At 44.9% G+C, this 24,355-nt stretch overlaps 1 protein-coding gene across 2 annotated transcripts in view; it reads left to right on the top strand.

The window, feature by feature from the left end:
* Positions 1-24,355, top strand: part of Egflam (EGF like, fibronectin type III and laminin G domains) — a 164,435-nt gene that overhangs the window by 112,339 nt on the left and 27,741 nt on the right. For both annotated transcript variants that reach the window (XM_040757593.1, XM_040757592.1), the window contains exons 7-14: positions 9,895-10,010; positions 10,544-10,862; positions 11,511-11,611; positions 13,021-13,121; positions 15,164-15,308; positions 18,525-18,714; positions 21,472-21,597; positions 22,708-22,951. In XM_040757593.1, coding sequence (XP_040613527.1) covers positions 9,895-10,010; positions 10,544-10,862; positions 11,511-11,611; positions 13,021-13,121; positions 15,164-15,308; positions 18,525-18,714; positions 21,472-21,597; positions 22,708-22,951 — 1,342 coding nt within the window. The remainder of the gene's footprint in view (positions 1-9,894; positions 10,011-10,543; positions 10,863-11,510; positions 11,612-13,020; positions 13,122-15,163; positions 15,309-18,524; positions 18,715-21,471; positions 21,598-22,707; positions 22,952-24,355) is intronic.

The raw sequence follows: 24,355 nt of genomic DNA, 5'->3' as shown, positions 1-24,355 counted from the left end.
AATTCTAAAGCTATGTATTTAAGGCCTGATTAATGCTGGGCAGTTTCTAGGTGGAGGGTATTAGCAATAAGCAATATATTCCTGTTTCTGCCGTTGTGGAGTTTTCATGTGTGAGAATCTGCTTTCATCAATAAGTGAAAACTAAAGTCAGTACATATACTGTTGCGGTCCTAGGTAATGTGTCTGCAATGGTAAGTGCTAAGGGGAAAGACTAAGATGAAGTACCAAGACACCAGCAGGTGAATGTCTGGCTCTAAACCTACCAGACACTTAGAGGCTTCTAATGTGTCCTGACCTCCCCTGTTGCAGAACCCATTTGTATGCATGGTTGGACTCCACATGCAAGGGTGGTGTCACTTGTCATCTGAGCTTCCTATCCATCTTCCACTGGCTCCCTTTGGGAGCGGTAGGGCTGGCTGTCACATCCCTAGTGTTAAGCAGATTTCCCTTACCAGTTTTCTGGGATGCTTCTCTAGTTACTTCCTTTAAGCAGAAGTGCTGGGATTCCATTTCCACACCAGTGTGGAGGAACACTTCCTGACTCAAGCACACACTGCGTTCTTCTACAAGCTTCATGCACTCCAGCAGGAATCCTATGGTAAGGTGGAAGACACTGTGTAGTTCAATACAGGACCCTAAGTGTGAACAATGAATCCAAGAGAGGTTAATAAACAGCTGCTCTGGCCTCCACACACACACATGCAAGCACACACACATGCACCACATACATGCACACACACACACACATGCAAGCACACACACATGCACCACATACATGCACGCGCACACACACACACGTACATTCCCATGCACCACATACATATACACATAATTAAAAATAAAAAGTGTGTGGGTGGGTCAGTGTTGCTGGACTCAGTTCTGCTGAACCCAGAACTTTATATTCTTAAGTCATTTGACTCAATTTTTAAAAACATTTCTTATGGCCCACTGAACTATTTTTGTAGCCCTCTAATAAATCTGTAGCCTGAATAATATTGAATCAAGTACATCAAGAAATTGAGTAGAATTTGGAGAAAACTATATATTAGCATCTAAAGGCTTAAAGGAAAGGGAACATTAGCTTTGTCTGTGAATATCACACACACTTTTTTTTTGACAAATGGCTATTGGAGGAAGCTGAAGTAGCTAGTAAGCCAAGAGTTTATGGTCAAGTCCAGTGACTAGATGCATCTAAAACACCTTGAATGCCCGTGTTTACACTGTGTGTGGTTTCAGCAAGCACACCCTGGAGCATCGAGGAGGCAGTGTTGCTTTGTAGGGAAGGGTCTGGGAAGTGGTTTGTCAGAGGTTTTACAGTGAGGTGATGTTGGAGGTGCCTGATAAAAATGGAGTTGGATTTCCCCCTGTGGGTAGGGATAAAGCACATGAGATCCTGCTGGACAGGGCTCTGTGGTTCATTGTTAAAGACGGTCCGATGGAGTATGCTTGGACATTGTTCAGGGGAAAGAGGGTATAGGAACTCCAAGGGTGAAGCTAGAGACCATCCCCACAGCTACAATTGTGAAAGCACACCCCTAGCTAACGTGAATGAAGTTCCCTTCAACCTCATGTTTAAATGGTCCACGTCCAGCGCGGCTGATTCTGCTGCGTGCACTGTTCTCATATCCGCTTCCCTCACCCACCAAATCTCAGCTATTTAGCATTTTCTCAGGACAAAAAATTCAAAACCCTATCGAAACTCTTCCATCAGAGAGCCACTTGTGGTGGACTCTGTTTGTCATGCAGATGATGAGTTCTCTGTCTTGGCAGTTCATGATTTTCTTTCTGATGGCTGTGATTGTGCGATGGGTCAGGCTCAGAAGCCCTGAGCCACACCTTAAGTTCCTCTCTGGCTCAGTCTTGCTTTAATCAATATGTCAATACTTATTTGAACATGAGAGTAGATTACTCTTGTTTCTATTTTCTTTTTTGAAAAGGTTCCTTGGGCACAGATTAATCTCGTGACCCAGAGACAGGCTGGCTTGCTCTCGTCACAACTGTCTGGAGTTTTCAATTCCTGTTGGGTATGGTTATGGATCAGAGAGAGGCTTTGAGCCAGACCTCTTCCCTAGTGTAAAACTGAGTCTGCTTGCATGTACAGAGAAGCGTGCTTTTTGCCAGTGAAGGCTGCAGCTAGGACCCTCCCAGGTTAGTGTCCACCATCCTGCTCCACCAAGAAGGTGGGAACTTGTTGCTTGTAGCTGTGTAAGTTTGGCTTTATTCAAGGAATTTGAATGCACAGGAAACCCTCAGAATCTTCAGATCTCTACCAGTAGACTCAACCAACAGTAGATGGGAAATATTTGGGGGAATTGTATCTGTACTAAACACGCAAATACTTTGTTTTCTTGTCACTGTTCTCAAATGTGTGACTTTCCTCATGAGAAGTGAACAATTGTTTATTGACCTGAGATAGAGCATCTAGGCAACCCCCCCTCCCCTCCAAAAAAAGATTCCATCCCAGGCTATTTTAGGGAACCTGTCAGTTGTATTGAGGGTTTTTATAGGAGTGTATATGAAGGGCTATTAATAGGAACTTGGACAACTGAAATGCAGGTATCTGCATGACCACTCACAAAAGCTCTGCCCTTGGCTTCCATGCACAATTTGTGGGAATCTCCCCTGGAGAGTGTGCTCTCCCTCTGCCGTCCTTACTGCTGACACAGCCTTGGAGAGAGGCTTGTGGGCACGGGAACTTCCTGAGCTTCCTAGGTGCTCTAACTTTTGTTTACTTCCTGAATGATTTGTTACTCCTGGCTTTTCCCCCCTTCCAGGAGGAGATGCTTCAATTCGGGGGAAATAGTTACACAACATCTGAGCAATACAGCAGGGTTTCTATTACATTTCCATCAAATTAGGTGCTATAGGGACTCCACAGGTGGTTTAAAGCACACAAGACTGTTTGTAAAGTGTATGTGCATACTGCGCCATTTTATATAAAGGACCTGAGCACCTATAGGTTGACTGTCAATGGACACCAAGAATCTACTCTATTGCTAATTCACTAATATTTAACCCCTGTGTAAAATTATTTGAGGAAATATATACAATTTTATTTTTTAATGTAATATTAAGATCTCTTTCCCCTTTATGTATAGGAAAGACTCCAGGCAACTAAAGAATGCTGAAAATGGAAGAAATAGTCTTCCCCTAGGAAGAGCACACCAATTAGTTATCTAATACCAAATGACCATCCCTGAAAAGACACATTCCAGAAACATTATACAGACTGAGAAGGACATATTTAGGAATATATGTGAATATATTTAGATGCATGTAACAACAATTGATAAAGGAAGATACCACTGATTTTAAAGAGAGCAATGAGGAATATAAGAAAGAATTTGGAGGGAGGAAAAGAAAGGGGGAAATGTTGTAACTATATTATAATTTCAGAATTATATTTTCAAGTGAAAGGGCTGGGGATATGGCTCAATGTGCAAAGTGAGGACCTAAGTTCAGATCTTCAGCATTGGTTGAGAACCTGGTGCACTACATAAAACTATGACCATAGTATTGGGAGACAGACAGGTGGATACCAGAGACTCGCTGACCAGATAGTCTAGCCAAAATGGCTAACTTCAGGTCCAGTGAGAGGACCTGGCTCAAAGAAAAAGTTGTGGTGAACAAGAAAGACACCCAAAAATACCGTTTTGCTCCACACATGCAAGCAAGTACAAGCAAGTGCACACGTGCACACACTAAATCAAAAGTGTGATACAATGAAAATAAATCTAATAGATACTGTAAGTAAAAATCACACCAAGATGAGGAATGCAGCCAGACATTTTGGCCTTCACCTATAACTCCTGCACTTGGGAGACTAAGGCAGGAGGATTGCCTTGAGTTTGAGGATAGTGAGTTCTCGGCCAGCCTAGCTTGTGAGTGAGACTATGCTCCAGATGTCACTAAGTTTGAAGCTTTCTCTTAGACCAAGAGAATATTTTTTCTAGATGCAGTTATAGGGAAGAACTTGCAAAATTTTGAGCATAGCAATGAATAGCAAGCTTTAAAGTGGTTTTATTGTACATGGAAAATTAGAGTTTGCATGGCTAGATTCCCTTTTACTGATTCTAATTAAAAATTGAAGGTGTCAATTTGAAGTGTAGCTGACGGCTGGCAGATCTGTTCAACTCAACAGAAAGAAAACCCTTAAAAATCAGAAGCTTTGTGACCTATTTGGTCCTTAGATCTCTCATCTGGTCACTCATGTGGATCTTAGAAAACACTACTAACCAGGTCCTTAGACCATTCTTCTGGTCCCTCATATGGATCTTAGAGAACACCATCAAATCCACTGTGCAGTTAAAGAGCAGGATTGTGTCTTTTAGCCACAGTTCAAGTTGATATTTCTAATGTATCTCTCTCTGTGTATAATAGAATGATAATAGATCAAATAGATACAGGGGATAAAATCATACCAAGATGAGGCATGTAGTCAGGTATTTTAGTTCTCACCTGTAATCCCAGTACTTGAGAAGCTAAAGCAGGAGGGTTTGCCGTGAGTTTGAAGCCATCTTAGGCTACATGGTGAGTGTGTGTATGTGTGTACACTCATACACAAGTCTACTTATGTTTCTGTGTGTTTGCATATGTAGGTACACATAATTACAGGTATGTGTGGAGGTCGGATAATAACCTCAAGTGTCATTCTTCAGATGTTGCCCACCATCTTTTTGTTTTGTTTTTTTTTTTAACATAATGTCCTTCACTGATCTTGGTGCTCACCAGTTAGGCTGGCCAGAAAGCTCCCGCTCCTAACACTGGCTTTACAGGCTTGTACCACTAGACACAGCATTTTTTATGTGGCTTCTGTAGATGGGATTTAGGTCCCTATGTTTGGTCAACAAGTATCTTATGGACTGAACCATCTCCCCAACCCCACCAAAATGTCTTAATTCTTTTTAATTCAGCCCCTCTAATGGAAGAGCCTCCATTTGCTATACCATGTACTACTTACATCTTCTTTTCTGGGCCTATGTGTTTCTTGACTTACAAGACTTCTTATCTACACAGAAACCATCCTCCTGAATCCCAGACTAGGTTTTTAGACAGCAAATCTTTTGTCAGCCTGGATCTGAATGAAGGACTCGTTTTTTTTTTTTTCTGAAACTTTTTTTCATTCAGCTCACGTTTGGGTTTATTTTCTTTACCCTTGTCAGCAAGTATTTTTTATCTATTTACCTTTTAGGTTGTACCTTTTTATAGGGTAATATGTGATCATTATGTGTAGCTATGGAGTACACTGTGATGACCTATGTTTACATCAAGTACCAGCCAACTCAGAGAAATTCTTCTATTTTCTATCTTCCTGTAGACATAGGAAAATGGATGAGGTGATTTCTGAAAGCACCACATAGCTCAAATTTTAAAAATTCCATCCAATGAACATTTTCTTAAATGACAGATTTATTACATTTGCAGTTATTATAATTACCAGCATGTTTCATTCATTCCTTCAATCTTAGTTTGTGTTTTCAAGTTATTCTGGGTTGCCCCCTTCCCCATATTTTAATTGAAGAAGGGGTTTTTGTTTCTGCTCTCTTCCTCTAGTCTATATGATTTACTATTTCTGTCAATTGGGATGAAAAGATGTTTTCTTTTATTGACTGTTCACAGATTGTTAGCTTTTGGACTTAATAGTCTGAAGTTAATCAGTACCTGTTACTATCTTTTTAAATGATGAAAGATCTAGGAGGTTAATTCAGTACTTCTTGTCTTCCATGGAACTTCTCAGTATTTATGTCCTATCTCGTCTAATGGCCACATCTTCAGACTTTTACAAAACTAGAAGGTGTTAACCCCAGCACTCAGGAGCAGAGGCAGGTGGAACTCTGTGTATTTAAAGCCAGCCTGGCCTATGTCGTGAGTTCTGGGTTAGCCAGGGATACGCAGTAAGACTCTGTCTAAAAAAGATTTTTAATTATAAATATTTGACTGATGGCTCAGGCTTATTACTAGCTAGCTCTTACATATAGCTCTTAGTCTGTGTATCACCACATGGTCAGTGGCTTACCAGTAATGCTCTGGCATCTTACTCCTCCAGTGACTGCTGGTGTCTACCTCAACTCTGCCTTCTTTCTCCCTGTATTCAGTTTGACTTTCCCACCTAGGTATACTCTATCCTGCCATTGGCCAAAGCAGCTTTTTTTTATGGATGAATGATCTTTTATTATATGATACTACTCAACTATAAAAAAGAGCAAATTTTTGATATGTAGCACCATGGGTACATATCACAGATGTACTCTTTTTATTGGGGGGATAGGAGGAGGGGTGGGAGGAAGAACTTAGGTTGGAATGTAAAATGAAATAAAATTTTCAAAAATGGCCAAAGCAGTTTTATTCATCAACCAATAAAAGCAACAGATATTCGAAGCATACATGAAGACATCCCATTCACATCATTTCCCCTTTTGTGTCTAATTAAAAAGGAATGTTTTAACTTTAACACTATAAAATTACATATAACAAAACAGATATCAAGCAAGAATTACAGTTATAATAATATTTAGTCTATGCCAAATACAAATAAAAATTTTAATAATTGAAAAAGACTACAATGCTGGTCTAGACTTGCTCATTTACTCACCAGTTTCCTGTCTGGATGGTCTTCATGTTTTATATTTTCCTCTTCTTCCTCCTCCCTCTCACCCCCCCACCTCCTCCTAAGCAGTTTTTTTTTCCAGTAAAACATCAAAGGTCTATCAGTGACACACCATCTCTGATAATGTCTTTGTTTCATTTTTAACACTGAACCACTATCTCATCAAATACAGAACTTAGTGTTGCCAATTATTTTCTCCAATCATTGTATCAGAGGCCTGAGGAGGGATGCTCATGCCCTCAGTTTGAGCAACTTGCCCTCCAGAATGCCTAAAGAGAATTGAACTGCATGACCGTCTGCAAAAGTCAGACTATGGGCCACAGAAGACACAGGACACACAGCATGAGTCCTCTTGCTGGGTAGATACAGGTACACACATCTGTCCCTCCCGTCCACACTGAGAGTCACACACAAGCACATTGCATCTCATGTTCTGGTTCCCGACTCCTAAATGTTAACAGCCTTGTCTGTGGAGAGCCAGTTGGAGACAGAGCACACATGTGTCAGCATTGTAAGGCTTCCCCTTTCCAGTCCCACACAGCCCCAACCACTCTGCTTTCCCACTGGATCCTTCCTGTTGGTGTACAAACATGTATTTTCCTGACCATAAAAGGTCATGAAATCTGAAAGAAGAACCAGGGTGGATGGTGCAAGGGGAGGATGAATAAATTGGAATGTGGTCAAGGTTCTGACTAGTAAGACGAAATCACAAAAGGTCTTGGAAAGACTGTGAAGGGAACCAGGCTGTAGCCTAACCAGACCCCCTTGTGCATTTGTATTGAGGTGTCCCAGCTTCTTTCTGTAACCTATTACCTCTTACAGACCAACCTTTTTTTTTTCCCCAAGCCATTTCTGTTCCAGTGGCAACAGAGTTGTTTTTTTGTTTGTTTTGTTTTGTTTTGTTTTTGGTCTTTTGAGACAGGGTTTCTCTGTGGCTTTGGAGGCTGTCCTGGAACTAGTTCTTGTAGACCAGGATGGCCTCAAACTCACAGAGATCCTCCTGCCTCTGCATCCCAAGTGCTGAGATTAAAGGCATGTGCTACCAACGCCCAGCTTCAGAGTTATTTTTTTAACAGATCTATTAGCATCACCCTTTCTCTTACCTCAGTTCAGAGGTAAGTTAATGCTATTAGCAGATAGGCATCTTTATGTCTGATAAAGGCTAAGTAAAAAGGCAAGCTTTCTCTGAGAGTCAAGGCAAGCTTGCTAGGACCCTCTTCCTGGTATGGAATGTGCAATCACCTGCTTGGTCATTTGTAACCATTCTACCTACCTAGGTCACTATTTTCCCCTAGACCTAGTGAAGAAAGGATACAAAAGGGACCCAGTTTACCCCCAATTCCTCCTCCCTCCCAGGATTCCTCAGTTCCAAAGTGTGGGCCAAATGCGACTTGATCCCTATCTCTTGAATAACTTGGAAAAGAACTCAACACTCCTACGTTTTAAACTTCATCTTCCCAAAGGAAATTTCATGAGTGGGGAACAAGTGTCCCCATGAATGCTCCCTTTTGCTGAGCTGTTAAGACAGGCTCCCCTGAGGCCCCATACCATATGATTGTGAATGTGACGAGACATGGCTTCATGGAAGCTTAGAATCCTGAACACAATGCTCTGGTCTCAGAGCACACAAGATCACACCAGACTCTTTTCATCCTTGAAAATAAAAGCTTCCAGTTGTTTCTTTTTCAAACCTTAGCTGTTATGCAGATGTCTGCAGCATGTCTGTGTCAGCAGTGTCAATTCTAGTGTCACAGCATCTGAGGAACTCGATGGTCATGAAATCTAATAGCATTCCTTATTTGTGTGTGTGTGTGTGTGTGTGTGTGTGTGTGTGTGTGTGTATGTGTGTGTGTTTGTATGCCAGAAGACAACCTCAGATGTCATCATTCAGGCACTGTTCATCTCATTTGTTGAGACAGGGGACAGGGTCTCTTTCTCTGGAACCTGTAACTCACCAAGTCAGCTCACTGCCCAGTGAACCCTAGGGATCTATCTGCCAGTCTCTGCCTAATCAGTACCCGAATTACAAGTGGTCACCACCATTTCCAACTTTTTCTGTGTGGGTTTTGGAAACTAAACTCAGATCCTTGTGCTTGTATGGTAAGCACTTTCTTGACTGAACTATCTTCCAAACCCTCATTCCTTATTTTGTTGAGAATCATGGGATCTAACAAGATTAAGTGACTTTCCTAACAACAGATTATTGTGCCCATCTCACATGACCAAGAGATATTTCTAAACTATATCATATTGATCATCAGAGAAACGATGTACAGAAAAACCATAATGTCTTTCTAAACACAAACAGATATGGACTTTATAAAATAAAGGTCATCCTTTGATTGACCAACAAAATTTGCATTTTATCCTTTCTTTTTCCTTAATGTGGAATAACCCAGAATTTGTTTTGCATTCAGTCTGTGGTTTGACTATTATGGTGCTAATAAATGTCTGCTATTTAATGTTCTCTTTTCTTAATTAACGAAGTGCCAAGTAGAAAGAGATAAGTTATGCACTTTAATTATAGCAACCCCAGGCTACTTGGAGAATTCTTATCAGTAGCATACCATTACATCCTACACGCAATGAAAAACAAAATCGGTGGGAGCTTCATGAGTATAAGATCGAGGAAACAACTCCATCTCTCGCCACTGTCAGGAGACAACAGTAGGATTCCATCCCTAGGTTTCTTGGAATCATGCAGGGTCTGGTTTTATTTGTGTTTATTTTCTTCTCAGTTAGCATGAGCTGGTGAGTGATCAGGAGCCTGTGAGAGATAGGGCATTTTGAACACTACAGAGGGGCTGGTGTTCGGTGCCAGGAACTCTGAACTGTAACTTCTCATTTCTGGAACCTTCCATGGACACTCTATGCCTTGATTTATTGCTTAGTAAAGTATATTTTGAGGTCTGGTAGTAGGAAGGGGGGGAGTCAGGAGGGAGTAAGAGGATAAATGAAAACAAAGTATAATGGCATACCTGTAAGAAAATTACATGTTTTATAAAGTAATTTGAAAGTTTAATAATTAAAGAAGAGGAGGCTGGAGAGATGGCTCAGCAGTTAAGGGCACTCACTGATCTTCTAGAGGACCCCAGTTCAAGTCCCAGCACCCACTTGGCAGCTCACACCTGTCTGTAACTCAGTTCCAGGGAACCAGATGCCCACACATCAATGCACATAAAACAAAAAATATAATTAATTATTTTAAAAAATGATTGAAGAAGAAAGGATGTTGGAACCAAGAAGGCACAAGGTGACAACGGTCCATGTACTTTTTCCCTGTGCAGGCCCCGAGGAGGCAGGAAGTGGCCGCTATGGACCTCAGTATATCACCAGCACGGGAGTGAGTGAAGATGATGATGGCTCTGATGACGAGCTGGATCTGGACGTGTCCTTTGAGGAGGTATCATCACCTCTGGTGTCCCCTCCAATGTGCTTTGTTTCCCTGCTGGCCGCAGCAGCTTAGCCACAGAGCGTGGGCGTGGAACTTCAGGCTGAAATGAACCCCTTTGCTCTCAGCAAGCATTTATTTCTGGGAAGGGAGGGGGAGGGGAAACAAAGGGGGAGGGCACACAAATCAGTACTAGGGAGTTTCCTAGCAGACTGTCATCCTGTGAACAGCTTCTGTCTACAACTAGCTTTCTAACTACCAAAACAATGTAGATATACCACCCAGGAATTTTGTAAAATGGGGAAGTATAAGAAAACCAATGATTCCTCGACAAAGCCATCCATCTTGTAAAAGTTTAGTATGAAGAGGTCATGGAATACTCCCTGTGTCTCAAGGTCTTCCCCTGTGAACTGGGATTAGTGCTTCTGTCTCACTGACACCCTAGGATTTGGGATGTTAACAGTGAACTTGTGGTTCAAGAACTGCATTATGCAGTATAAAGATGACTCCATGTCTATGCTAAGTCCTTTCCCTCTCAAACTTAGGTTAAACCACTTCCTGCTACCAAAGCTGGGAAAAGGAAGTTCTTGATGGAATCCAAGAAGATTTCTCTCTCTGACCCAGTAATGGGTTCCAGGCGTGCACAACCTACCTCAGCATCTCTCCCTGAAACTACAGTGGCCATCCCACACACCCCTGCCCAGCGGAAGGGGAAGAACAGTGTGGCCATGATGTCAAGGCTCTTTGACGTGTCCTGTGATGAGACTCTCTGCTCAGCTGACAGCTTCTGTGTCAATGACTACACCTGGGGAGGCTCACGGTGCCACTGCAACCTGGGCAAAGGAGGGGAGGGCTGCTCAGAAGGTAGGCCCTGGAAAGGGAATGAATGCAGCGTGGTTAAACCTATAGCTGTATGATATAAACACAGTCCTTATAGCATTTGGTAATATAAGCCTTTCCTCTATCGATTGGTCAGTAAATTAGCCACCCCCACCCCTGTCCAGGCCCCATGGAAAGGGAGAAGCATCTTCCATTGCCTTCCTGAGGCCATAGCCTGTTTCTATTTGTGTCTTGTGTGAGGTCCTTTGGAGCGGCTACCTTGAAATCATCTCAACAGAATCAGGGAGGTGAACTCTGCTTTTATCGCATCTCTATCAAAATGATAGCCAGAACACCCAGAAGCGCAGGGAGGGCTGATGGTTGAGTCACCTGGGTACTGCAAAAGCCCAGCGTGAAAATGAGTGATGCTGGACTTCAAGCTACTCGTTTCTTTTCTGGGAAGCAGGAACCCAAATTCAAAATGCATTTTCTTCTGAAGAACTTCAGAAGAAGCTCCTTGATCCAGAGAGCAGTCAGAGTGAGAGGCAGAGAAAGGGAGGTGGGAAGGTAGCTAGGTGGAGCCGACTAGATGAGGTTTTTAACTGGGTGATATGCAGACAATGGTGTGTGTTGCTTTCTGCTTCGAAAAGAATGAGGCGACAGCAATCTGTCACCCTCTGCCTTTTCTTTCAGATATCTTTATTCAGTATCCTCAGTTCTTTGGTCACTCCTACGTAACCTTTGAGCCCCTGAAGAATTCTTATCAGGCATTTCAGATCACTCTGGAATTCAGGGTAAGAGGAGCTGTTGTGTGGTGTCTATTATCATGTGATGAGTGTCTATTAAACATGTCTAATTACATCAAAGGGAGAGAGGGAAGAGGGGAAGCAAAAAAGTGTGGCACACCTAACCTGACCTGCAATCTCTCACAAAATCCAGCCGGGGCAGGTACATTTACAATGCTCAGGTACACAGCTAGGGGAGGGTGGGTTTGCATGTCACAAACAACAGAAGATTAGATTTCCAGTGAGAAGCTACTTCCAGGGTGATCCGTCAGGGGCAGGGTTTCAGGACCAATGATGCATTCCGTTCCCCAAGCCCCTTTAGAGAGCTCTCACTGGTCCCAATCATCCAGCTGGCACCTTGAGCTGCATGTGGTTCTTTGAAGCAAAAGGACCAGTTGCATCCCATCGTTACCTTGCCATAGTATTAACTGTGTGGGAGGTGGCCTGTCCCTCGGCTAATACATCCAAGTGACTACTCAGTGGACCGTTCGTACTGCCTAGACAGAAGGAGAGTTGCAAATGCACGTGTTTCCCAGGTAGAGAGGAAGAGTGGAAATAGGATGTTCATCGGGGACAGTAGAAATAGATGAGCACAAACAAGGTGCTGTGTGATTGAGACCATAGGACACGGGCTTTTATGGAAGTTTTGTAGGCGCATCTGCAAAGCCAAGCAAAAAAGCAGGCCAGACACGGGCCTTCTGTAATGTGAATCTATGAGAGTCTGGGAAAGGCTCTCAAGAATGTCTTTACTTAGGGATAAAAGAGGGGGGAAGCACTCACTCACACAGGACAGGTTAGACACCACTGCAGTTGTTCTGCCCGAGGGGAAAGAACCCCAACAGCAAGTGCCTGCTCCACTCCTACTGTCCAAGAGAGCGAGAGAGCGAGTGAGAGAGCGAGAGTGAGAGAGCGAGAGCGAGAGAGAGAGAGAGCAAGTGAGAGAGAGAGAGAGCGAGTGAGACAGCGAGAGAGCGAGAGAGCAAGAGTGAGAGAGCGAGAGAGCGAGAGAGCAAGAGAGCGAGAGAGAGAGCGAGAGTGAGAGAGAGAGAGAGTGAGAGAGAGAGAGAGAGAGAGAGCGAGAGAGCGAGAGTGAGAGATCGAGAGTCTCCCCCTCAGCTTGCCAGTTGTCACACAGCAGACAACACAGCATCACCCTAGCACTTGCTGCCCCAAAGTCACTGGCTAAACATGACGAAACCCCACGGGAGCCTTCCTCACCTCAGAGCTGGTCCTCTGTTCATACCACTGATATTTTGCCATGTGAAGGAACCAGCCTGGATGTGTGGGAACTCCCTGGAATTCACGTGCTTGCATCAGTAGGATGGCAGAGGGGACCATTCATGCTTTGTCTTCATGAGTGTTTACAGATGAGGAAGAAGTGACCGTGGTTCATGTGGCTTTTGCTTGTGTGTCCACAGGCAGAGGCAGAGGACGGCTTACTGCTCTACTGTGGGGAGAGTGAACACGGCAGAGGTGACTTCATGTCCCTGGCTCTCATCCGGCGCTCCCTCCACTTCAGGTAACTCATGCCCCAAGTCCTGTAAATTTAAAAATTTTACCACACGCATCGTACACAATACAGCCCACACAATTCCAGTCATTAAAGGAATGGTACGCAGGAGACCAGCCGGGCCCGATATCTCAAGTCCTAGACAGCTGTAACAGCTGGGTAACCTTTGAAGTTTGAATTTTGAAATGTTGCCTCATTCACTTATTCTGACACCAATTAGGTGTCGAACACCCACTGTGGGTTCACAGCAGTTTGGCAAAGGCCAAGTCCTCTCTTTTCTGAAGCGCAAGTAGAAGGCAAGATCTCCTCAGAGTCTCCTTGAGACAAGATGGCTGACAGCCGTGGAGGATAAGGAGGGGCCACAGGCTCCCAAGGACTGACAGAGGCTCAAACCTACCAGGACTTCCCTGGGGTTGGGCTGAACCCTGACTTTCCTCCTGTACTGGGGTCATTCCCCTCCCCCATATTCTTTGGAAGCTGCTTTTAGTTAGCTTTTGCTTTTTCAGGAGGCAGAGTGAGGGCACTTGTCTGTCAGTGAGTGAATGACAGGCATTAGCCTTGACGCCATCCAGGGTATCCTTGCTAGCCTCCTGATACCATCATTTACTTAGCGCCTGACCTTTGGCAGATGATGTGAGCTATGGGAGTCGCCTTTCCTCCAAGGATTGGGGAGGGGATCACATGAGCTCTCTTATGCTTAGCACAATGACTGTCCAGTATGTATATACCAACCCTAACGGGTTATTTGTTTATGGATTAAAAGTACTTTGGGAGGATGAGAAGATGGCTGAGTCAGCAAAGTGCCTCCTGTGCCAAGCATGAGGACCTGAGTTTGAGCCCCCATGTAAAAAGCCACCAATAGTAACACTCAACGATAACCTCCAAGCACCGGGAAGCAGGGTCTGTGGATCCTCGAGTGTGCAGTCAGTGAGCTCTGGGCTCAGAGACAGAACCTATCTTGAAAAAAAAATTTTTTTAAATCACAGTGGAAAGCATGAAGGAAGGGATGTTAACCTCTTAGGTCCATCTAGCTTGTGACATCCAGCACACACATATGCATAAACACACACGAAAATATTTTAAGCTCTTTTGGTTCTATCGAAGATGTTCAAGCGTGCTTTGTTAGGTGACTTGATTCCTGGATACATGGTAGCAGGCACCAGGATTGGGCTAATGGTTCTAACCTCACGGGATCTAGCACTCATGGATGAGGTACACACTCAGGGGCGTGGCAGCGTTTGGCTCCAGAGCTCCTTAGTATCACAACTCCACCTGAGTGATGCGCATCTCCCTCCATGAATCTTGCCCATGCCACCCACACTAGTGAGGGTCAGAAGCCAAAGGTCACAAGAAAGGGGCTGTAGGTGACACAGTATAGACACCCCATCATGCTTCCTACAGGAAGTAGTCTTGGGATCTTGGTGGAAGGGGCCAGATGGCTAGTCTCAAGTCAGCAGAAAAGTACCCAAACTTTCCCTGTCAGGCACAGTAATCCCTGGTCTATGGGGACATTGGAAGAGAGACAGAATACTGCAGGCATCTCAGTGTGTGTCTCCTCTTTTCCATGCCCAGGCCTGAGTGAGAGTCTCCTGTGAAAACCTCACCTGGGTGGGGGCCCTGGACACAGAGGGCAGGGTAGCCTGCTTCCCAGAACTCCTGAAGATTGAGTTTTTACACTTTATTAATGTCATAAGACCTATCATTTGAGCATCGAGGTTCCTCAGAGAAGTGCCTGGGGACAGAATGATGCTCAAAATCATTGTACTCACGTGGACTTTGAGCTTCTGCTGTCTCTGGAGAAGAGACAAAGGGTCCTACACCCCATCTGCTTCTGAGTGACTGAGAAGATGAGGCCGTGGTGAGGTCGCAAATAAGAGAGACCCTGCATCAAAAGATGGAGAGCAATTGAGAAAGACAACCTTTGCACCCCCCTCACACACAAACACACCCCCAAACCAGAGAGGAGCCATTGTCCTAGAAGTGATGATGTGAAGTCTGAAAACATGAACTGGTTTATTCTAGATCCTTTCCTCCCTTCCCCTCACCCCCAGGTTTAATTGTGGAACTGGGATTGCTGTCATCATAAGTGAGACCAAAATCAAACTTGGAGCTTGGCACACAGTGACACTGTACAGAGATGGGCTGAATGGGCTGCTGCAGTTGAATAATGGCACCCCGGTGACAGGCCAGTCCCAGGTGAGTGTGAGTCCTTACCCTCATCTGGTCCTCTAGAGGAGGCTGCTGCAGAGAGTGCAAGGAGAAAGGCTGGAAAGCTCTGGGAGGCTGAATTTTCATAGGGCACACGGTAGAGCTGTGGTGGGGTCCCCACAGCTTTGCCCATCTGAGCTTCTATACACACCTTCCATACAGCCCTACTGGGGAGATGCCCTGAACTTGTGGGTTCAATGCCGTGGGTGCACAAACCATGTGTGCATGGAATGGTTACCTTTGCCCAAGGTTATCCAAGCCAGAGGTCAAGAAAAGCCCATCTGGGAAGCAAAGAAGCCATCATTAGCATCAGATACAAAGGAAGGTCTGAGTGTTGTGATCTTGTGGCTTTAGCAGATAGCCTCAAAAGAGTTGGGTTATCCTGTTCCATATACTGAGATAATCCATTTATCCTTATTGGGATGCATCATTGCTGGAGGAGGTTAACTAGTTACCTCTTGTGTCACTCTGCAGGTCACTGAGGTACTCACATGCCTGTTATGCTCACAGTAATTTGAAGATTATCTTTTAGAATAAAGGGTTTTAATTAGTTCCTGGCAAGGAGCCAAACCTAGAGTCTCTATTCTCCAAAGGAAAGAGCAGGAAGGGATACTTGGTGCCATGTCTAAGCATCTTCCCCACTACCAGGTCCTTGCTGTGCTACAAACGAGACATGATAAATAAAGGCCCATCCCTGAAAATCTTATTTATTTGGGTCAAAAGGTGATGATCCAACTCTAGCAAATTATAGTACCTGGAGATTGCTTATGCCCATTGCTGAAGAGGGGGAAAAGGCAGGTTCCATGATTCTAATACAATAGCATGAAATGATCAAATGAATTTTGATAAGAATAAAGACTTCAACCTGGAGTGCAAAGAACTATCATGAAAATAGGATGGTTGAAAGCAAGGATTTTTTTGTTTGTTATTTGTTTTTTTCTTTAATAAAGATTGGCTAACAGGGTCACTTAGTACCCCAATAAGCTAAGGAAGCATACATCTGAATGAATGGAGATGTGGCATCTAGAGAAACAGCTATCTTCTGTTTCAGTGGTTCTGAAGTACTCTAGCCTGCTGAAGGAATGTGAGGACATTCTAAGAGATAAGAGCACGTTCCATGGTCGCCACCCAAGCAGGAAGTTGGCTTGCAATGTCTTCAGTGATTGGTTGATTCAGTGGAGCTTTGTTAGCTTGGAGCAGGAAAGAGGAAGGCAGGATAGCGATTTATTTCATTTATTTATTTGTTTATTTATTTATTGGCCTAGGTCAAAGAAAGAAAGATGCTTGGGAAAGAAGGGTCAGCCTTCTGGGAGAGCCTCAGGGAGTCTTCCAGCAGACTGTCTCAGCAGCGTGTCTGTATTCCAGGGCATATTAAAAGAGTAGCATGTATAAGCTGTTAAGAGAGATATGCATAGAATCCAGCAATTTGGAGGGAGGGAAAGGGAGGAGAGGAGGGAGGGAAAACTGTGGTAGATATGTAAAATAAATTTTAAAGTATTTTAAATCGGGGAGTGCTCTTGGACCCCAGACCGACAGTGGGGAGGCCAGAATGGGACTGATCTGGACCCCCCCAAATGTGAGTGTCAGTGAGAAGGCCTGGGCAACCTATGGGGCTCTGAGCTGTGGATCAGTGTCTATCCCTGGTATACAATCTGTCTTCATGTGCCTATGGCACAAAGAGAGATGCTCTCTCAGCCTGGACTCTTAGGGGAGTGCCTTGACCCTACCAAGAGTGAAATGATAGACTCTAGACATCCCCTATGTGGAGGGATTTGGCAATAGGGTGGGAGGGAGGGTGGAAGGGGAGTGCGGGAGGAGGGGAGGGAGAGGGAACTGGGATTGACATGTGAAACAAGCTATTTAAAATTAAAATAAAAAAAAAAAAAAGAGTTGAAAAGGAAAAAAAAAAAGAATCCAGCAACCAATGGATTATATGAGGCTTCATAATTTTTCGAACCCAGTATCCTATGATTTTATCAGATATAGAAATTAACTGCAAAGGGCATGTGATGTCATCTGGGGACTGCGGAATAACTACTGTTAGGAGACAGTAATCCTATTTTAAGATGGTTCCCAGAAACAAGCCCAAGGTGAAGTCCTGTGCATAGGGTGTTTTTAGAAAGTGTTCAGGAAACAGTACTGAGTTTTAGGCTCCCTGTTCTGGCCCCACAGGAAACAAAATCAGAACAGAACAGTGAGGATGGGGTCCAGAACTGACTTCTGAGAATCTGGACAGAACAGGCCAAGAGAGTATTTGATTCATATGATGGAGGCAGCTTGCAGAGGACAATGCTTAAAACCTTCTGAGTACTGAGGGGTTCAGACTCCTATTTACATGTGCTTCGTACCTGGTCATTGGCAGAGATCAAACAGTGATTAGATTCCCACTTGCTGGAAGCAACCACTTTAAGGGTACACTTTATAGTCAGGGACTGACTTGGGACATTCTATAAGTTCTAGGACTGCACTTTCCCCCAGCTCCCACATTTATCATTTAATCTAGATTAATGAGGTATTCGTGTACCATATACAGAACAACCAAGATTGTCTTAATTTCCCCCCACTTCATGTTCAGCCCTGTACTGTGTAACCTCCAAACTTACAATTCAGACTGCTGGTTTGTTAGAAGCTTCCTTGACTCAAGGTAACAACTAAAAATAATAATAAAAGGAGTCAAACCCAGGAGCAAATTTCAAGATACTTTATAACACAACTTGTTGGATACATCCCAGTAACAGTTCTTCTTACAGTATTAGCATGAAGGGGCCTGGGACTGTGAGAGGGCAGATGTTCAGGCAGATGTTCCCCCACGAGCCTTGCCACCTTTAGATGCACAGAATGGCCTCGTGACCCACCCAAGGTACACAGTAGATTGATGTGAGGACCAGAAAGAGGGCTGTTGTGTTTGGATGCCAGCCTGCTTCAAAGCCGACTAGGTTGGCTTGGATCTGACCTCCCTCCCTCCTTTGCAGCCATTCCAAAACCACTGCTTCTGGAAGTGAAGCCCTCTAAGGAGTCAGTGGGTTCACTACAGTAGTCAGTAACTGGATTTCATTACCCAACAGGGCCGTGTCCTAAAGACAAACCCAGATAAAAGAATCCCTAAGGTCTTAATCTACATCTTAGCCACCCACCTCAATGCAATCTGTTGTGTTTTGGTTTTTCTGTTTTTAAACTGAGCTAAAGATTCTGTTTTTCTTAAAGGGCCAGTACAGTAAAATTACCTTCCGGACACCTCTGTACCTTGGTGGCGCTCCCAGCGCTTACTGGCTGGTGAGAGCAACAGGGACAAACCGTGGCTTCCAAGGCTGTGTGCAGTCACTTGCTGTTAATGGGAAGAGGATTGACATGAGACCCTGGCCACTGGGAAAAGCCCTTAATGGGGCAGATGTAGGTGAGTGCCCAGGGGCTAGCCTGAACCTGGGGACTTCCCTTCTGGTTGGGGTGAGTAATGGGACAACTGCTTCACACAGGGTTTCGGGAGTGATGAGCCCAAGTCTGTGCCCTGTGATCTTATTCATCCTCAGGCCAAACTTGCTGAGTCTTGCAAGCATCTTAACCTGAGCTCATTGGGCAGAAAATATGCACTTTGACCTTTCACCCTGATGCATCCATGATGGCATGCACGTGTGGATGTGTTGTGTGCCTGGTGCCCACTGAAGCCAGAAGAGGGTGTGGGTCCTCTGGAACGGGAGTTGCAGGTGGTTGTGAGTCACCCTGTGGATACTGGTGATGGAAGCTGGGCCCTCTGCTAGAGCAGCAAGTGCTCTCAGCCACTAAGCCATCTCTGCAGACCTAAAGTGTAACTCTTGACCACAGTGTCCAATACTTTCTTGTCTACCCTCTCATTTACCCTAATTTTAGAGGGGAGAAAATATCATGACAGCCACTATTTAGACGGATAATGGGGGCTGGCAGAGTGAGGTGCTTCTCCAGGGTGGCCGCAGAGCTGGGTTTGGTTTACAGCAACAAGAACATCTGTTCAACCCTGGAAAGCAGCAGAGTGGACTCTTTCCTTCAGGGGCTGCCTGAGTCTGCTTGACACATGACAGCGAAATGTCATGGACTATGTGGGTTGAACAGGAATCCGTTCCTCATGGTTGAAAGAGCTGCGAGGTCAATGTCCAGGTTGTTTTCTCCTCGGCCTTTCTCCTTGACTGGTATTATATCTCCCAAACATGGTCAGTCTTTGTGCACATCCCTTGTGTCTCAGGTGTCCAGAATTTCTCTCCTAAGGATGTGGGTCAGACCATATTAGTGCCTCCCTCTCGTGATCTCATGGAATATTAGGGGTCTTCCTTTCAAACACAGTCATGTTGAGAGTTAGGTCTTCAGCCTGTGTGTTTGGGAGACAGAGCTCTGTCTATAACACGGTATTCTTTTATCAGTTCATAATAACCGGGCTGTTCAGGGTGCCCCTGGACCTCCGCCCTCAGTTCGTGTCTTCCACCATCCTAGGCATAGGCCTACTGTTAACAGCTCCAGGAACTCAGGGAAGCTCTCTCTGTAAGTCCAACTCCACCAATGACGTGTCGACAGTGTCTTTAAGTTTAGGTGGCACCAGAGGGGACTCCTCTTCTGCCCTTCTCTTCTTCCCTCTTTGAGAGTGAGCTGGCTGCTCTGCACCCCCCACCCCCAGCCTCCATAATGAAGCCCTTCTCCTCTTTCTGATTCTTCACAACCTCTGTTTCTGCTACTGTGGTCCTCCCTGGTCCCCATTCACCTTCCCCATGGGATTTCTTCCTCTCTCCCTCCCCATCAGAGACCTGGGATGCCATTCACAGAGCAGTCTCATGGAAGTCCTCAAGGAAGCTGGCTTTCATGCCCTACGTCTATCCTCTTCTCTTAAAAAAAGTTAACATTGCAGAAAGATTTGGATATTACTCTCCTCCCCATGAATCTGAAATAGCCTCAGACTTCAAACCAGCGTTCACACAAAAACGGGTATCTCCAGACGCTTCCTGGGGGTCATGTTTTCAGAGCTGAGACCAAAAGGAAATTTCAGTCAGTTTTACTGACCCAGTGGCTAGCCGCTGGAATTCTCAGAGACCGATCCACCAGGGTATTCCACCAGCCAGGGTTTTTTTTTTAATTGTTTTCACCACCTGAAGTTGGTCTTCTCATCCCAGTCCTGTGAGAAAAATGAGCACACGGCCCTGCCCCAGGGTTTTTATGGTCAGGGAGTAAGGTTGGGACTGACCCTGCTGGGGTGACACAGCCAGATCTAGGGGGCCTGATCATCGCTTGGTAGTTGGCTACCAAATCAGGCTAAGTGTGACAGAGCATTGGCTCCCTGGCAAAAGTGGCTTGTACTCACCTAGTGTCTGTGGAGAGACTGTGGTGAGGCATGCAGGAGACAGGCAGCTAGAGCAAGTCAGTGAGTTCCATGTCAGATGATGCCTGCGAAAATGACAAGGTAGTTCTTCTAGAATACTCTGCTTGTTTGATAAAAAGACACAATTCTCTCTCTCTCTCTCTCTCTCTCTCTCTCTCTCTCTCTCTCTCTCTCTCTCTCTCTGTGTGTGTGTGTGTGTGTGTGTGTGTGTGTGTGTCTTCTCTCTCTCACACACACATCCTGTGGTTAACCTGCAGTGTTTCTACTATGACGCACCTTTCTGTCCCTCTTGAAACTAACTGTGGAAGGAGAAACAGGGTTCTGGAGCATGTGCCAAGGCACCGTGGCACCTCCCCTCGTCCTGCCCCAGAAGAGATGCTCAGTGATGGAGTTCTGCTGTTTCCAGGCTTGCCTTGGGTGGTTGAGTTTTGAACCAGCGAGGCAGTAGCACTTAAGCTAATTGGGGTCACATGATCAGGATGCTGTTAACATAAGCACTGTGATGTTGGGGGAGTTGTTGTCCTTCCCACTTTCGGGAACAGCAGAGATGGATTAAAGGCAGGAACAGTTCCATCATCCCCCTCGGTGGTTATAAAATGTGTCCTTTGATTTATTGTGTTCATCATGTCTGAAAAAGTCTCCAGCTCTTCCAGGGGACCAGTCAACATGAGAGGAAAGTGAAGAAGAGCAGGCTCCCCTCTGCTGAGAGCTGGGCCATTACGCAAGGGTGGACAGGAGAACTGGAGGCCCTGTGTGATGCTGGGTGACCTGGCTTTGCACCTGGTGACCTGGCTTTGTGACCCTCGCTCTGTTCAGGGGAATGCAGCAGTGGGATCTGTGACGAGGCCTCCTGCATCAACGGAGGAACCTGTGCAGCCATCAAAGCCGACTCCTACATCTGCCTCTGTCCGCTGGGCTTCAGAGGCCGACACTGTGAAGATGGTGAGACGGTGGGCCCTGGCAGTGTGTTGATGCATGTGGATGTAACCTTCCATCAGTGCCCATCCAGCAAAATCCTGCACGTTCTTACGGGATCCAGGTTGCTTTGCTGGGAGGGATGGAGAGTCTCAGAGGGCCAAAGTTTTAAACCAATCACAGATACGCTCCTTTCAATAAGTTAAGCATGAGCTGGCTCCTCTGGTCTTCCCCATAGCACCTGGAAAGCCTGAGCTGGTGTGGTTTGTATAAGACTGACTTACATGTACTAAAACCCCAGGCTCTTTGTAACATCTGAGTTTCCAAGAAAATATTGGGAAAGTGCACACACATCAACATCATGAGACAAATGTGCTCATGTTCTCATTTCTTTCTTCTGACCACATCATATAAGCTCACACATGTATGCAGCCATGCATGTACATATATATGCAATATACTGCCACACACAATAGGTACATACAAATATTCAGAAACAATAACTGAACTTTTTAAAGGTTTTGGGGGAAAATGAAGCCTTGAACCTGCTTTAATTTTTCCAGAACTCAAAAATTTAAAACAAAGGAGAATAAAATTAGAGCTAAGATTACTCAAGTAGTCAAATTTATCTATGAATGATTCATATTTGAAACTAAGATACTACACAAGGGAAAATATATTTTTCACTATCTCCTTAAATCTCATGTCTGTGGAAGAGAGTTACTGAGCCAGGGCTAGCCAAAGACATCTTAGGTTTCTTTAACCTCACATAAGAGGGGCTGATTCTTGGCTCAATTGCTATGTTACCTCAGGTTGGTAGTGTTAGAGGTTGTTCTGCTTCATGAACTCATACAAGGAGCAAAGTTTTACCTCCTCAGAGTCTTTTATCTAACAAGCATGGTAGGAGAAGAGATAAGCACCAGGAAAAGAAGAAAGGTTTAGGGACCAGGCCTGAGGGGCCATATGATACTCCACCCACACTCCCCTGGCCAGAACTCAGCCATGCCGCCTGCCACTCACAGAGCAACTAGGAGATGTGGGTAAGTCCCTGCGCAGGAGGAAAGCAGCACAGCTCCATGCAGGCCACTGGCTGGTCTGGGCCTCCCTGGGATGTCTAACACTCTGCTTGCCTTTCAGCATTTGCCCTGACCATCCCTCAATTCAGAGAGTCATTGAGGTCCTATGCTGCCACACCCTGGCCCCTGGAGCCCCAGCACTATCTTTCTTTCACGGAGTTTGAGATCACATTTCGGCCAGACTCGGCGGACGGTGTCCTCCTGTACAGCTATGACACGGGCAGCAAGGACTTCCTGTCCATCAATATGGCTGGGGGCCACGTAGAATTCCGCTTTGACTGTGGTTCTGGGACTGGAGTTCTCAGGTGAGGGCCAAAGCCTTGTGCAACTTCCTCCTCTCCAAAGCCACAGCTACTACTGTGACTACTAAATTGCTACCCACCACTCTCTTCCTGTTTCCTGTTTGCCAGCATCTGTGCAAGCGTGCCCTGCTTCTATACTATGCCAGACCACCTGTAGATTGTATACACACACACTCTCTCTCTCTCTCTCTCTCTCTCTCTCTCTCTCTCTCTCTCTCTCTGCCTCCCTCCATCCATCCATCCATCCTTTCTTCCCCTCTTCCTTCATTTCACAAAATACCTATCAGACAGGTATTAATTCCAAGCTTCAGATGACGGAAAATGGACTTGCTACCTATGGTAGCAACCTGCCTCCATTTTCCCCTGAGGGCATGCAATATCATCAGTAGCCAGTCACTCAGGGGACTACAACCAATCCCTCACACAGAGCAGCATATATTGGGCATTCAACAAATAAATGTTGGCTATGAAAAAGTATTAATAGGGGTTGGAGAGAGATGATTCCGCCATTAAAGTGCTTGCTGCACTGGAATGGGGACCTGAGGTCAGATCTCCAGCACACGTGTCAAAAGTCAGGAGCAGCAGCACACAGCTGAAAGTTCAACACGTGGGGGCAAACAGGTCGGTCCTCAGAATTCACTGGCCAGCCAGTCTCCAAAAGCAAGCCAGATAGTGCTTGAGGAGCATATCTGATGTCAATCCCCAGCCTCAATATGCATGGGCATACACACACATACACATGCACACACAATGCACCACATATATGGGTATGTTAGAAAGATCAAATTACACATTTTTTCTTGAACTAGTTTCCTGGTTGTAACTCACAACTTGGCAATTGTCTTATATGCTCATTTCCTATGAAGGGACCAGACGGTGCCTCCACAAATGCTGGATGGAGTAGGACATATGAGCGTTTCAGTAGAGGGGACTTCTAAAGCATTTGATCATCCGTGGCAGATTGGTTGGAGCAGCCAAAACTTTCATGTTGTTTTCTAGTCTGAACTGTTAAATACCTCTTCAGTGGTTCCATGGACCTTGGAGCCTTGTTTGGTAGATACAAATGTTTTTCTTGTTTATGCCTTCCTACCTCAAAAATAATAATTTGTGTTTTATCTATTTTTAAAATATGAGCAGTTATTTGTCTTTATTCTTGAGACTTCTGTACGCATACGCAGTGAAATATAATCGTATCTACTCCCCTGTTTACAACTTCAGTTCTTTCCAACACATTTCCTTCCTAACTTCATATCTTTTTGTTTTTTAGTAACTCACTAAGTCCCATTAGTGCTACCTATATATTGTGGGGGTAGGGCTATCTACTGAGTCCTGGGAATCCTACCATGGCCACACCAAAAAAAAAGGATGATTCTCCCTCTCCCGGTAGCTACCAACTGCCAATAGCTC

This window comes from Mesocricetus auratus, unplaced genomic scaffold, assembly GCF_017639785.1.
Source record: "Mesocricetus auratus isolate SY011 unplaced genomic scaffold, BCM_Maur_2.0 Super-Scaffold_100015, whole genome shotgun sequence".
Taxonomy (NCBI): Eukaryota; Metazoa; Chordata; class Mammalia; order Rodentia; family Cricetidae; genus Mesocricetus; species Mesocricetus auratus.
This window is presented reverse-complemented; position numbering and strand designations above follow the sequence as displayed.